Below are 14,216 nucleotides of genomic sequence, written 5' to 3' on the forward strand. Positions count from 1 at the left end.
CAATAAAACTCTACAAAATATATAAATAAAATTTATGTTTGTAGAATCCAAGTAGTGTTCTGACTTAGTAAAAAACTATAAATTCATTAATTCAATAAACAGTGAAGATACGGAGTAAAAATTTCTCAAATACAATGGTGCCCGAATATTAATGCGGCCCACTGCATGTACGCGAGGAAACAAGTACGTTTGTAGGAAAGATTTTGCAGACATTGAGGGAAATATTGAAAATAAAAATACATATTGGTAATCGACTGGTGCGTGCACGTTATCGTCTATATCGGCATTTCAATGAAAAATTTGGCCAGAGGGTGAAAGGACAATGTAAATGGATCACGGTCATTTTTTGCCACGGTACAAGATACAACCAGTCGACGGATTCGACTTTCTGGTCCAAGGTCGCCGGGAGGGAATAACTCGAGGATTTTGTTGAAGAAAGAAAAGAAGGAGGAAGGCGAATTGGGCGTGGTAGAACGATTTACACACTCTAAAATAACGTGTATTCTTACGGCGAAAGTTTTTCGTCACCGGTACGAAACACGCCCTTGTACCCCACTTAATTCCAGCCGGATCGTTTGCACTATATAAGATTTTGGCTGCGAAACGATCGGCACGCATTCGGTTTCGAGTACCATCGAAGAATCCTGATCAGTTACCGTTTCTAACAGCAGACTCACAATGTTCTCCAAGGTTGGTATTGTGCTGCCCGATAGTACACGTATACTTGGTAAGGTATCGAGAAGAATAGCAAGCAAAATGTGTTATCGACATGTTCTCAGATTGTAATACTTGTCTGTGCTCTGGCGATGAGCGAGGCCGGATACTTGGGGACGACCGCTGCGGATCAATACACTTTGACTACCGCAGCTCTGACGTCGACGTCGGACAACATCCTTCGCAGCACAGGAAATTTGGCGCAGATCGCGACACAATCGAAGACGATCGCCACTCCGTTCTCTAGCAGCAGCAGATCTGACATTCGCGTAACGAATCCGGCTATCTATGCACACGCTGCTCCATTAGCGTACGCTGCAGCCCAACCAGCATCTCTGGCTGCACCCTTGGCTGCTCATCCAAGTCCGCTGCTTGGTGTCGCTTACTCTCCAGCGGTCGCCGTTTCACACATGGCTTACAGCAGTCCCATCGGTGTCTCTTATTCCTGGTAATCGATTTCAGCCTTTAGCCGTTGATTCTCAGACTCAACGCTGCGCTCTCCAATGATTCTGCACGTGTATTTCAACCGATCGCTGTTTTTATTTATTAAATACAGTATACGTAAAACGTGAATGTGACCAATTTTATTCTTCCAATTAATTAACTTACTTTCGCCTTATCCTTTGTAACCATAGTTCTCGGACAAAACAATTTTAAAGCAAAACTGGAGTTATAAAGATTTTATATTTATTCGTTAATCGGTTATTACATTCTGTGACATGTAGTTTGTTTGGGTCATGACAACGATTGTTCGTTGCCGCGAATTAGGGGCGCGCGATTGGTGTGCGGTTCTTAGAGCACTCTAACTGCTCCCAAGCCGTTCAGTGCCAAGCCATTGAGTCCTAGTGGAGCAATAGCCGGTCCGGCTGCGAGTGCTGTTGTTAGTCCAGGTGCGAGAAGAGTAGGCGCAGCCAGAGCAGCCGTGGCTACAGGAGCTAAACCCGGCACATCGTAGATCGCCGTAGATCGACCAAAATTATCAGATATGGTTGCAAGCGATCGTAGTAAAGGGAAATCGAGAAAAGAAAAATCGTTAAATTCATACATATTTATATCTGTAATGTAAAATATATTTACATGTCTGTATGTATTTGTGTGCGCGTGTGTGTGTGTGTGTGCGGGGGGGGGAGGGAGAGAGAGAGAGAGAGAGAGAGAGAGAGAGAGAGAGAGAGAGAGAGAATCAACTGCGTGTGCGATGCAGTGAAAATATCGAGTATCGAAACGTGATGGAAAGATGAGCGAGCAAAGATAATGCTAATAAGGAAAATTATAAGGAATGGAAAGAAAGGGAAGAACGGTGAAAAACAGATCCACGATAAAACTAAAGGTAAAGGAAGCGTGTCAGCAAGCGTTTGCCAAACATCAAGCCTGAGTATTTTCACGACGATAATGTTTTCTTTAACATCGTAAGTAAATCAAATATTAGATTAATAATAAAAAACCGGTAGTTTTCAAGCCTGAGTATTTTCACGACGATAATGTTTTCTTTAACATCGTAAGTAAATCAAAGATTAGATTAATAGTAACACACCGGTAGTTTTTGGTTAAAAAACAAATAAAGGAAATGGTAATAGAAATAAGTAAATTGACGGCACCCTCCGATCAGGTACCTGCGAGAGCAGTATTTGCTAGCGTGAGTACAGGCGCGGGCACAGCGGTCGCCGTCACGATTCCTGGATTGTTAACGCGTACGTCCGCTTTCCTGACGCTACTGAATGGTGTATCTAGGCTCTTGGAGTAGGCTGATATGGCACCTAAGTTACCGATACCCCGAATCACGTTAGAGGTGGACGTTGTGATAGTTGGCAACGCAACCGTTGCTGCGGACAGAGGAAGTGCCGCTGCCGGCTGCACTGCGACCGCAGCAGGCGCAGTCGCTGCGAGCAAACCCCCGCCGATCACACCAGCTTGCGCGATCGCCAACAAGCAGCCACAGATCACCAAAAACTGAAACGAAAACTCGATCAGCACTTTTATGCGACGATGTCGATGGCGACACCGAGACAAACGCAATGTATCTTTCTTTGCAGCAAATCGTGAACGAAAACATCAACCTTTTCAAAATTTCTTCATTTTTGTTTCGTATCATTTCGATACCCAAACGCGTAAAATGATATTCGTACTTACCCTAAACATGATGAAAGATTGTTGCGGATTTTCTCTGTACCGTGCAGAAGCGAAACGTAGAACGAATTGAATGCTTATGGTGAATCTGACACACTATTTATACGTGAGAGTTAGTAAACCTATCCATCTGCAAGACTTGAAATATTTTTTCGAGTCCGAAAACAGGATATCGAGTATCCCCTGACCAAAGGCAAACACATAGACACGTAAGTTCGTAACGATACTGTCGAGCCGATATTACATTACGTTTGTCGAGCTGAAAAGCATTTGATACCGAATTGCTAAACTCGCGCAATTGATGTTACGTTGTGTCCTCGACAATGTCGTTCTTTATTTAGTAACGATGAAACCCGATTAAATGTAATCGTTTTTTTCTTTAAAGCAACCCTTTCATGTAGTTTATACTATACGATAATATCGAATCGTCGGAAAGAAAGACGTCGATCGTATACTCTAGCGAGGACAATTGTATTGCACCACAAGTGCGAAAATCTATATCGAGGATTAGAAGACACGGAATAGAAATACGTATGCGCAATTGCTCAATGCAAGCATATCTCGAATTGCCACGAGACGGTGTCTCGTTCTTGAGCAAAGGTACGCTACAGTGTTACGGTTTGACTAACATACATTTCTACCGAATTCCAGGATATACCTACGTTTAATCGTAGACACGTTGGACTAGATTATCGGTCTAATTTCTCAATTTGTCACGTCCGCCTCTATGCACGTTGCATCTCTAACAATTCAGAATGAGCATGTTAGAAACGTGTGTATGTATACGATACGTATGATAGGAACATGTAATAACATTGTATTTCAATATTTTATCTTTTCGTGATTTGTAGATAGAGTCGTAATAAGTTTTGAATAAATCAAAATGGAAACAGGAACGAAAACGGGAACGGGTGTGTGTTGACGCCTCGCTTCGCAACTCACTTGTGCGAGTTACGCAACCGACATTGGCAAAGCGTAGCAAACACGAACTTTGCGATTTCATAAGCATGCCCAAGGCAAAGATGCGTTGTAATTTGTTCAACTGGTATCCAGTCCTTTTGTGTGTATTTCTCAATTGGAGGCTTTAGGTATCGATCTCTCACCAGCACCCACATATCTTCGTTCCTTTCAATTTGGACCTACGGAATATCTTTTGCTTGAGTCCGTTACATTTGTGCATAAATCAAGAATCGTTAATTATATTGAGTAACATTTGTTAACAGTGTAACAAAATTTCTATAAGAGTTAAATTGTGGCGTTTACTGCTGTCGCCGAGAGTAAAAGTTGATTTCGTCGAATTTGTTCATCTACGAAGAATGAAAAAAATAACGCTTACTGGCATGCGATACTCTTTTGATTTTATTACTTGTTCGAAAAGTTTGATACAGTTTACAAATCGTTAGTTTCTGTATAATTCGTAGCCGCCAGATGCTTTTGTTGTTAACAGTTTGATGAAGTAATATAATATAATAATTTGTAAGATTCGTCTTTTCCACCATAACAAGCCGACGTCTCGATATGTCGCCCAACACGGTGAGTTCTATTCGTAGGTCCTCTCGTAGCATGCAACTTCCATATCCTATCTGTACGATACATATTTGTATTTTTCTTTATGTTTCGTTGTTGTAATTAATCGATCAACGCTGTACATCAGTGTAGACTATTTACGTAAACTATCTACCCTCTGCACGACACGGTAAACGTGACTTTCCCACCATACGATAACGAAATGCTCATACGTGATACTTGACGATCAGTAAGACATGGAAGAGATATGCTACTACATAAATTCTCCAAATACTAATCTGATTTATGGGTTCTATAACAATTCGTGCCCTGGACAATGATAATGATGATGATGATTAATAATAATAATAATAATAATAATAATAATAATAATAATAATAATAATAAATACCATGTGAATCTAAGCGATATACGTCTTTTTCTTATCATATCGTTTAACATTGAAAATTAAAATAAAATAATCGACTAAGGAACAGGAAGAGGTGAGTAGTTGATGAGTTTTCCTAATAACAAACGAAAGCGATCGTCTCTTTTGCTGGAGAGTTTGAAAAGATTTCTCGACGTGTAGCAATTCATTGTCGTCCGTCTATAGCACTATGTGTATTGTACAAAGTCTGTGAACAATTAAAACTGTCCAACAAGTGACAACGCAACAACTAAAGGCACATTAGATCAAGAATACATTATTGCTAAATATTAACTGCGATAGATGTGAGCGGAAGCGTGTCTCGCAATAGGAATCACAAACGTGCACACAATCCTAAAACAAGAGGAAAAAGAAGAGAAAGAGGAAACGAAGACGTGCATTCGCTGCATCTAACTTGATCAGCAAAACCTTATCGAGTACCAACAAGTAAACGGGAACGCTTGTCGTTATTGCAGAGGGAAAAACAGCTTGAGAAAAAATGTATTTGTCTACATGGACGTAGGAGACCAAAAATTCATTTCTCTTAATTCGGATGGCTTCGCTTGGAATACGTTCGAGTAGATGGTCGATTTGTCAGCAGTTGATTTTTCGTCGGTTCCTACATATGTAAGATTTTGGGAGGATATAGATTTCTTTCGACTTAGAAATCTGGGTGGGGGCGGTTGGGACGACGAGGATGATGCATCGATACTGGATTCGTCTTCTTCGTCGATCTTAGCGGTAACAATTTCTCTGGACTGTCCCAATATACTTGCCAAGATCCAACCTCCTTGATATTTTTCTCGGTCGGGGAAGAAAGAGCCTGTAAAGTACCGATTCGAAGGCGTGCGTCGACGTGGTTTCGGTGAACTGTCAGGACTTCCAGCTGGTGAAGTCAATGGAGTGGCTGGTAACGATTTGCTACCTTTTTTTGGCTGATTCTCGGCATGCTCAGCCGCAAACGTTTTATTAAATTTGTTGGACATTATCTGATTGGCTACGAGAACGATTGATTTTCCGCAAAGTGCTGGTTCACTGTGAAACCCATCGTCTACACCTTGTGATTTTGCTATCGCCTTTCCGAGCGGCAATGCCTTTGAATTTTGCTTGATCTCGTTCCCTAGAACCAACAAGAACAACAGATATAGATTCGATAAAGTTCAATGTGTCCCGGTAAGTACACTACGATACCTTTGTTAGTTGACGAATTCGGTACAAACGGTTGACACGGTAACGGATGCTTGCTAAAATCGATTTCCTGATTACTGCGTTTACTCTCTGGAACGAGTTGTTGCTCTGCTTTCGTATTACTTGCCGAGGAGCCGATGTTTTGTTCACCGAATACCTTATCGATCGGTCGAAATTCTTGCGAAACCGACAATTCGTTCTGGGTTTTTGGATATCGTATATAAAAGAAATTGTCGTCATGAGATGGCGGGCTGAATGTACTGTCATCGAAATCGAATCTGCAGAACAAAAAAAAAACCAATAGAAAATATTTAATTAGGAAGTACCCTATAAATAGAAAAGAAAAATCACAAATGGTTTGCTGTATGAAGGAAACTTGTGAAAGTATGAATTGAGAGACAACAATAGAAACCACGAATCGTACCAATGGAAATGTCGTGTTCAAATTTATAAAAAATTTTTGGTGAATAAAATTTTAACTCGAATGTACTGCAGAACAGCGTGTGTCGCGTACTTCACAAACTATCGATTCGAAGAAAAAAAAGTAGGAGATAACTGAAAAAAAGAAATAATGATACTCGACCCTAACTCAACTATCTAGCATAGACCAAAGTGAACAGTGTGCGCAGCAGTAGAACCACGAGGACGTATCCAAAGACGTGAACACAGTCATGTCTCTGAGATCTAAGAATAGCAATCAGCGGTGGTCCACGCAACCAGCTGTTTGGTCACATTGCCCACATTCCGCCTGTAAATATCCCCCCCCCCCCCCCCCAATTTCTCTTTCTTCTTTATGAAAACATATCAAGTAAGAAATGAAATTCACTCTTGAACGAATGAAAGTAATTAAAATTTTACAATTGTATAGATTGAAATGGTTATGTCCAGCTATTCTTTGTAGAAATCAATTACAGGTGAGAAAAAAAGTACCTATTATCGATTCTTCCTTTCATCCATTGTGGTAAAGACAATCCGCTGCTGAGTGATCTATCCTCCGGTCTTGTTGAATCCATTGCGTATCTACCAAGATTTTAGTTTTCGCAAAGTAATTTTCACCAGAGGTACCAATTTTCCTTCGTTTCTGATTATTTTCCTTCTTTTTCTTTTCGTTAGTATCAATTTTGACTCATAAAATTGTAATATTGTTAGAAAATTAGTTGCTAGAAAAAAATTTGCTCGAACTTAATTTTGCAGAACGACTCTTTTCTTAGGAAATCAACCTGCACGTTGTTCTATCAACCTACAACATAAATGTAACAATGCATGCAAATGTACATACTTATATTGTATTGCCTAAATTTGTGAAAGTGAACGTGCATACATATGCTCTTCAAAAGCAAATAAGTCAATTTCCATTAATTCCACAGATGAAAACAAATAATATTTCTAGGATAAATAAGCCAAGTGAATTGAAGCCATCAAAGCATCAGGATTAGTCGTATTTACCACCTTCTAAAATGCTACAGTTGTCTAGCCATCATTGACGACTTGTTACAATCTTTGTGTTCTTCTTCCTATCGCGAAGCATTTTTCTAGTTGTACGACTACTTTGCGATCACATTCGTTTTCTTAGATATTTCATTTAAATTCTCAATCGATATGTTTCCTCGTACAGCTTGTCGATGTAAATATACCGGTTTTTTAAATTGAATTATATTACTACGTCTTAAAGCGAATCGATATTACGTGTCTGTGAAATAGCATGAAAAAAAGAAAGAGGAACAATGGCAGCGAATTGTTGAGAATATAGAAATAAAGAGTTGAGTGTGCGGCAACGGACCAAACCAATAACAAAATAAATAAGTGAAACGGTTGTCGATGCATGTATTTTTCTTTTAACCAATTATCAAACTGTAGTCGGTAGTGAAATAATTATGTAGTCGAATAGGAAGAAATATTGGTTATCGTATCAAGAACAATTAACATCGTTAACAACGTTACGCATCTTTTCCAATACTACGATATAAACAAGCTTTACTCGGTGAAACGACGTACATGTCACATGAGGAAGAATGAGCTGTGCATATATGTACTTACTCGATTTTTACGATGAGTCGAATATTTCCGCGAAGTTAATAGCCCCATAACTGCGATATTTTTTCAAAACCTTGAAAACGTCAATACCGTAACTTTAAAATAACACAATTATTGACAATTATCCACCACTTACAGCGAATGACACCAGCTTCGAACGTATATTACGTCGTTGCGCGTTTTGCTGTTCGTTCAGTGCTGTTGTGTCAAGGCGTCAGCGTCAAGCGTAAACGAAAGCGATGGCGATAACCGATACACTAACATTTACTTGACAGAATTTTCCTGTTTGCGGGTGAACATAAAAAAGAACTAGGAAAACCTGGGGAAAATGAAAGAGTGAACTACATATATACGCACACATCTGTGCGCATGTATGTACATACAGTAATGGGTCCTACTTCTGCACGTTCCTTTTACTTCCTAAGCTGGCACTAATAGCCCACCATTTTGCTGCGTATCCAATCCGTATTGCATCCTATCTCAGCAGTAAATCGTTAGTCAATCAGAGCAAAGAAAATTTCTGCACCCATTCTCGCTAACGAATTAAACTGCGGCCTGGTGGCGCACAGGAGTAAGACCCATTTCTATAGTGTTTACATGTAACGTAAGATTTTTGTGAACCAATTGTATTGCGAATTGTATTAGGTGCGTGGGTAACCGACCAATCAAAACGATGCTTCACGTATATGTTGCGCATATCCATGTACGTATGTGTGTGTGAATGTATGTATGTATGTATGTAGTTTTCCGGCGCTTGTAGAAACCTGTCAAATGTTCTTCCGGTTGTGACCGTGGTATTCAACGGTTAACGTAAGTCTGCTGAAATCTAAATCGATTCCAATCGAACTGCAGCAATCGGTTTCAACGTTATAGTTTCTATTGGTTCATTTCAGTTATTTTCTGGTTTACGACTCAACACATTTTTTTCATTTTAAAATGAGATTAACAACTAGATTTCCAACGACACAGTGATCAATCTATTTCTAACTGTTGTTTTTATCGAAAGCATCCATGTGATCCCTGTTACATTTACTATAATAATTCCTGTCAATAAACTACAGTGAATAATTTTTTTGTCTATACAGGTAATCAGCAACAATGAAATTCAATCGACTTGTTACTTCTTCGCGTAGAAAAAATAGGAAAAGGCATTTCACGGCACCTTCTCACATTCGTAGAAGGCTTATGTCAGCACCTCTTTCCAAAGAATTACGACAGAAGTACAATGTGCGTTCTATGCCGATTCGCAAAGATGATGAAGTACAGGTATACTTGTTTATTTTAATGACAACGATAATACGGTTTTTTCTACGATTAAGTTTTACAATACGTGTATTTTAATGTATTAAAGGTAGTTCGTGGCCACTACAAAGGACAACAAGTTGGCAAAGTGGTTCAAGTATATAGAAAAAAATTCGTCATATACATAGAAAGAATACAGCGTGAAAAAATTAATACAGCCAGTGTGTACGTTGGTATTGATCCATCCAAGGTAAAAAGGAATCTTTTAGCTTGACATATACATTATTATTTATAATTGTTTTACTGTGATCGATGATGAACTAAACCATTCACATAGAACGAGACAATTAACTAGATAAATGAATTGGTGCTCTGGGTTCTCCTTTGCACTAATAAATTTATCTTGTTTAGTCTTTTTGCTGCAGACAAATTGGCACTGATATATTCTCTATAGTATATGAGTTTCTATAGTATACAGCGATCGCTATCATATCCAAATTTATTTACTTCCACAGACTGTTATTGTCAAGCTGAAGATGGATAAAGATCGTAAGAAAATTATAGACAGGCGAAGTAAGGGCAGGTTAGCTGCTTTAGGTAAAGACAAAGGAAAATATACAGAGGACTCGACTGCTGCCATGGAAACATCATAAATTTGTCGCATTTTATTTCTGTATTTCAATAAACACATACATATTTCAAAACGTATTTAATCTTTAAGTCAACATTCATGGAATGTAATAATAAATCAATCCAATTCTTCTGTTCTTATATTAACTCAATATCTATACAATGTATTATGTATAAGCGCATATTTTTTGTTTTAGTATAAAAAAGTAGATTGCAGTCTTAATTTCATAAATATTACTTCGTTAGAGTTAAATTAATTAGTGTTGGTATCATTAATATGATCCATTCCAATATTGGTACATCTGTCGGATGATTTTGCCGATGTTGTTCTCACTACTTTTTGGTATGCAACGAATCTTTTCATTGGTTTAATATTAACTGGAAAAGGAAACAATGTGGTAGTAGTAGACATCTTCAAAAAGTAGAAAAAACGGAGATTGAGCAACTAGTTGAATATCTTACCTGGTTTGTAATGTGTATGAAATTTTCCAGTATTTAATACACCAACTACTTGATCCGTATCGTTAAATGCAATTCTATATTTATGTTCTCCAAGTTTAAGCTTTTTTTTCGTTAGGACAAATTTTTGTTGCAATAGTTCAGTTTCAAGTACCTAAATTTAAAACAACGTTATGTCAGATATGTATAATTTTTATGTTTGCACTTGTAAATATATGTATAACTTACCACAGAAGGAATTTCTAAAAGAAAAACATCGTTTTCTTCTATGTCTCTTAAGGTGACAGAAGGTAAGGCAGTTTCATATATTAAGCTTTCCTGTTCCATTAATTCCTGTAACTGTAAAGAAAGAACATTGAAAGAAAGAAACAAATGCTGTAAACTAATATAATATAATGCTATTTTTTACTTCATACATTTGTCGGCCTGGTCTGTATTACTGAATTCTTGAATGCAGGTTGTGTTGCAGTTTCACCATTTTGACTAATTCTTCCAGTCTTATCATTACTTATAATGATTTTTCTAAGGTTTATATTTTCTTCAGAAGTATTGATTTCATTATTTAAATAATGTACGGGTTGTTTCAAAGAATTCTGTAAACTTGTTTTATATTGGTTTGTTGACGAATGTGTTTCCTTTTCAATAGAACAGTTTAGTGTGTTTTTATGTTTGTTACTATTTATTTCTATTAATCTTAATGACTGTATAGATTCGGTATTATTGACACATTCCTGCCTTAAGTTAATATTCTCTTCTTTACTATTGTTTTTAAATGTATAATTTTTATGTTTTTTTAATCTTTTACTATTTTGTAGTGACAATGTATGTTTGAAATCTGCGTTTCCATCTTGGCTATCTGATAAATCGGAGAACTCTTTTGAACGCTTAAATAATTTGTCTCTCATATTTTCTGTGTTACAATATTCATTATCATTGTCACTAAGGCTAGATTCACTATCTACAGTCAGGTTCAATCTCCTCATTTGCTGCAATCGTCTTTTAGACAAAGGTGACATGCTATCTTCTGCATTATATTCAGTGTTTATAGAATCCTCCATTACTTTGTTACTAACATAACTATCGTTATCTCTTGATTTTGAAAATGTATCCAGTTCTGAAACACTATCTGATATAATTCTATACCTCATCTGAATAATCTTGGAATCAGTAACTGTTGGTTGCAATTTTATTTTTTGTACCTTATTTTCTTCCTTTCCTTTGCTATTTATATTTTTAGTTGTAACTAGTGTTACACATTGAGACTCTGTAGCATCTGATATATCATTAATATTGGACACTACATGGTCAACACTTGATAGGGTTCTCTCAAACACAGAAACACTTTCACAATTGACTGCTGGTGACGTTAAGTTTGCATTCTTACAAATGTCTCGAACTTTTTCCTTTCTTCTTGCACAAACACCTTTTCCATTTTCTTGAGATTCTTCTTCTGTGTCTTCATCGATACCAGAATCCTTGGGTTGATTTGTCTTCCCATTATATAAAGACTGCATTTCTAAGGAATCAATATTTTCGCATTTGTCTGCAGGCTCTTGTTGAATTTTTAGATATCCAACCATTAATGTAGCATAACTTTGTTTTAAATTTGCATTTGTGTTTGTAGATAGTTCACTGGCATCTTGAACAGTTACAGATATAGAATCTTTTTTTGGACAATTTAATTCTTTTTTATTTTCAGATATTTTAGTATCGTTTTCCTTTTTTCGTTTTTTATATACACCATTACTTCTATATTCTTTATTTTCCATTAATTTTGTATTGTTCTCACTTATTTCTTGTTCTTGTTTAATGTTACATGTTATGTTGTTGAAACACATTTCTGTAATACATGTCTCTGTATCAAATGGTTCTGCATTTTTTTCACAAATGGCTTCATTAGCACTACTTGCAAAAGTTTTATGATTAGTAGTTTCATTTAACATATTTGATTTGCTTTCTTGTATACTTTGTTTCAAGGAACATGTTGAACTTTTTTTTTTAACAATATCTTTCCAATCTAAGTTTGTATTATTGGAAGATTTATTTTTGGATTGTTGAACATCTGTTTCTTTACTTATTACTCTTAATATATTACTATCGCTAATGTCAAGTTCTGTTTTATAAGAATAATCTGTATCCATGGAAGTAACGTGTGCCATATAATTTGTTACAGACAAGTCAGATTTATACAGAACGCTATAATCATTGTCCGAAAAACCATCATTATCATCGGTATCATTATAATCCGATAAATTCCGAAGAATTGCCGTCTTCATTTTAACGTATTGTCTGTAAGTTTTTAAACTGTGGAAATGTTTAATCGCACTATTCATAACTTTAGTTCGGCGACATAACCTTCTAGACGGTTTCAATTTGTGTACGAAAGACAGATCCGTCATTCTTTTTGTGACTGTATTTGGTACTGTTTGCCAACTAATTCCATCGCGATCCATTTTACCAAAATATCTCTTTTACTTTGAAAGAAATCTAGCCGAATTTTTAGCTAATTTCAAAATATTCTTTTCAAAGGACACCATTTAAAGTGAACAATAATAAATTCACGCAAATATTATAAAGATAACGCACGAGCGTGAACGTTATCAACAGTTTACACTATATGTATTCCTTAGAAATAAGTTAAAAACAAATATTGGTAGAAAACTCGCGTAAGAGTTGCTTCTGATTTTCAAAAACCCTTCCATCTGTACTCCCTGTACTTCCTAACCGTATTGCCAACGGCGAAAACAGCGTTCCCAAATTCCCAAGTTACCCGTTGCACACAATGGTTACAATAGTGTCAAGGAATCTGCTCGGTAAAAGGAAAACCAAAGTGTGCTAAGGAGTAGCAGGATTGGATGATGCCAATGGTTCGAATGGCAATCATTTGCATTGTTCAATCTCATTTGTAATGACTCCCCTAGTGTCCCTTCCTCGAAACAGTTTCTGAGCAAAATCTCTGACATCGAGATGTCACAGTCGTTGCACAGGTTGCACATGACCATGACCTCGGTCAACTTCAGGTCCAAGCGAGGAAGATTCAATCGTTGTTAGATACTACAAACCATACATTTGTGACGTAACGCACGCGTGGGCGCGCGTGTGCCCGCCCGCCCGTAATCATTATTATTTATTTGATAAATGTTTTTCACCTATATTAAATTCAAAATGCTGAATATTGCAAATGTTTGCCCATTATCTTTCTGATAAATATTAAAACAGTAATTCTAATTGAAGATTCAACAAGAACGCGGCTACGTTGTCCATTTACTATTAACAGCAATAGAAGGTAATGTCATATTATCTATGTACTATAGTATGTATACTGTACGTAGTCGATTTTCACAAAGCTACTTGAGCCGTAGCTTCAAGCGAAGATTGAGACTGAAATTGCTTTGTTCTGATTGGCTGATGAGTCAATGCTAAAAGAGGATTTATCACGGATTGGATGCATAGTAATATTGTGGGTATACAAACGCTTGCTCAGAGAGGAAGAGAAATATGCAAGAGTTAGTACTGACTTATTTATACACACATTGTATATATATTTATTTACTATTAAATAGTAAAAACATAAATTAAAAAGAAAAACGTATGAAGTGTGTCTAATGTATGAAGTTCAATTTAATTATCTGATAAGGCGATAAATAGTGTGTAGAAAGATTGTTAGTTAAATGCGAAATTTATCAGAATTTGTCTCACGTTTTTTTCCAGAAACGACAAAATTATGTGTAGAAAAAAGAGCACATGTAACAATATTTCATTGTATAAATATTGAAAAAAGAATTTTATTGCAATAGTGGAAATAGCACATTTTTTGTATAATTAATTTACGAAAGTAATGAAAAGTATTAATTTCTTAAAAATGTCATAACTTACATTACTATGTAAGTAT

The 14,216-nt window shown here is 36.7% G+C and overlaps 5 protein-coding genes across 6 annotated transcripts; 2 read left to right on the forward strand and 3 right to left on the reverse strand.

Annotated features, from left to right (window-relative positions):
* The first annotated feature begins 451 nt into the window (after nucleotides 1–451).
* Nucleotides 452–1,210, forward strand: Cpf1 (cuticular protein CPF1). Its single transcript, XM_078197660.1, has 2 exons — nucleotides 452–690; nucleotides 780–1,210. Exons 1-2 carry the CDS (start codon nucleotides 679–681, stop codon nucleotides 1,164–1,166), a joined length of 399 nt encoding a protein of 132 aa, XP_078053786.1. The 5' UTR covers nucleotides 452–678; the 3' UTR covers nucleotides 1,167–1,210.
* Nucleotides 1,211–1,407: 197 nt separating this feature from the next.
* On the reverse strand, nucleotides 1,408–3,274 carry Cpf2 (cuticular protein CPF2). Of its 2 annotated transcripts, none has more exons than XM_078197428.1 (3): nucleotides 2,842–3,274; nucleotides 2,325–2,661; nucleotides 1,408–1,649 (listed from the first exon to the last, which is right to left on the reverse strand). In XM_078197428.1, the coding sequence occupies exons 1-3, from the start codon at nucleotides 2,848–2,850 to the stop codon at nucleotides 1,507–1,509; spliced, it is 489 nt and encodes a 162-aa protein (XP_078053554.1). In that variant the 5' UTR covers nucleotides 2,851–3,274; the 3' UTR covers nucleotides 1,408–1,506. The 2 variants fall into 2 exon arrangements, with proteins under 2 accessions (XP_078053554.1, XP_078053555.1); XM_078197429.1 differs by having other exon boundaries at nucleotides 2,484–2,661; nucleotides 2,842–3,271.
* A 900-nt stretch (nucleotides 3,275–4,174) lies between these two features.
* Nucleotides 4,175–8,278, reverse strand: LOC144467671 (uncharacterized). Its single transcript, XM_078176564.1, has 5 exons — nucleotides 8,130–8,278; nucleotides 7,997–8,066; nucleotides 6,890–7,199; nucleotides 5,963–6,237; nucleotides 4,175–5,891 (listed from the first exon to the last, which is right to left on the reverse strand). The coding sequence occupies exons 3-5, from the start codon at nucleotides 6,970–6,972 to the stop codon at nucleotides 5,281–5,283; spliced, it is 969 nt and encodes a 322-aa protein (XP_078032690.1). The 5' UTR covers nucleotides 6,973–7,199; nucleotides 7,997–8,066; nucleotides 8,130–8,278; the 3' UTR covers nucleotides 4,175–5,280.
* Nucleotides 8,279–8,707: 429 nt separating this feature from the next.
* Nucleotides 8,708–9,943, forward strand: Rpl26 (ribosomal protein L26). The gene is made up of 4 exons (XM_078176360.1): nucleotides 8,708–8,803; nucleotides 9,079–9,259; nucleotides 9,345–9,485; nucleotides 9,751–9,943. Exons 2-4 carry the CDS (start codon nucleotides 9,092–9,094, stop codon nucleotides 9,886–9,888), a joined length of 447 nt encoding a protein of 148 aa, XP_078032486.1. The 5' UTR covers nucleotides 8,708–8,803; nucleotides 9,079–9,091; the 3' UTR covers nucleotides 9,889–9,943.
* Nucleotides 9,944–10,082: 139 nt separating this feature from the next.
* On the reverse strand, nucleotides 10,083–13,048 carry LOC144467525 (uncharacterized). The gene is made up of 4 exons (XM_078176359.1): nucleotides 10,741–13,048; nucleotides 10,553–10,663; nucleotides 10,328–10,478; nucleotides 10,083–10,243 (listed from the first exon to the last, which is right to left on the reverse strand). Exons 1-4 carry the CDS (start codon nucleotides 12,775–12,777, stop codon nucleotides 10,119–10,121), a joined length of 2,424 nt encoding a protein of 807 aa, XP_078032485.1. The 5' UTR covers nucleotides 12,778–13,048; the 3' UTR covers nucleotides 10,083–10,118.
* Between the last annotated feature and the right edge of the window lie 1,168 nt (nucleotides 13,049–14,216).

Source organism: Augochlora pura, chromosome 3 (assembly GCF_028453695.1).
Source record: "Augochlora pura isolate Apur16 chromosome 3, APUR_v2.2.1, whole genome shotgun sequence".
NCBI lineage: Eukaryota > Metazoa > Arthropoda > Insecta > Hymenoptera > Halictidae > Augochlora > Augochlora pura.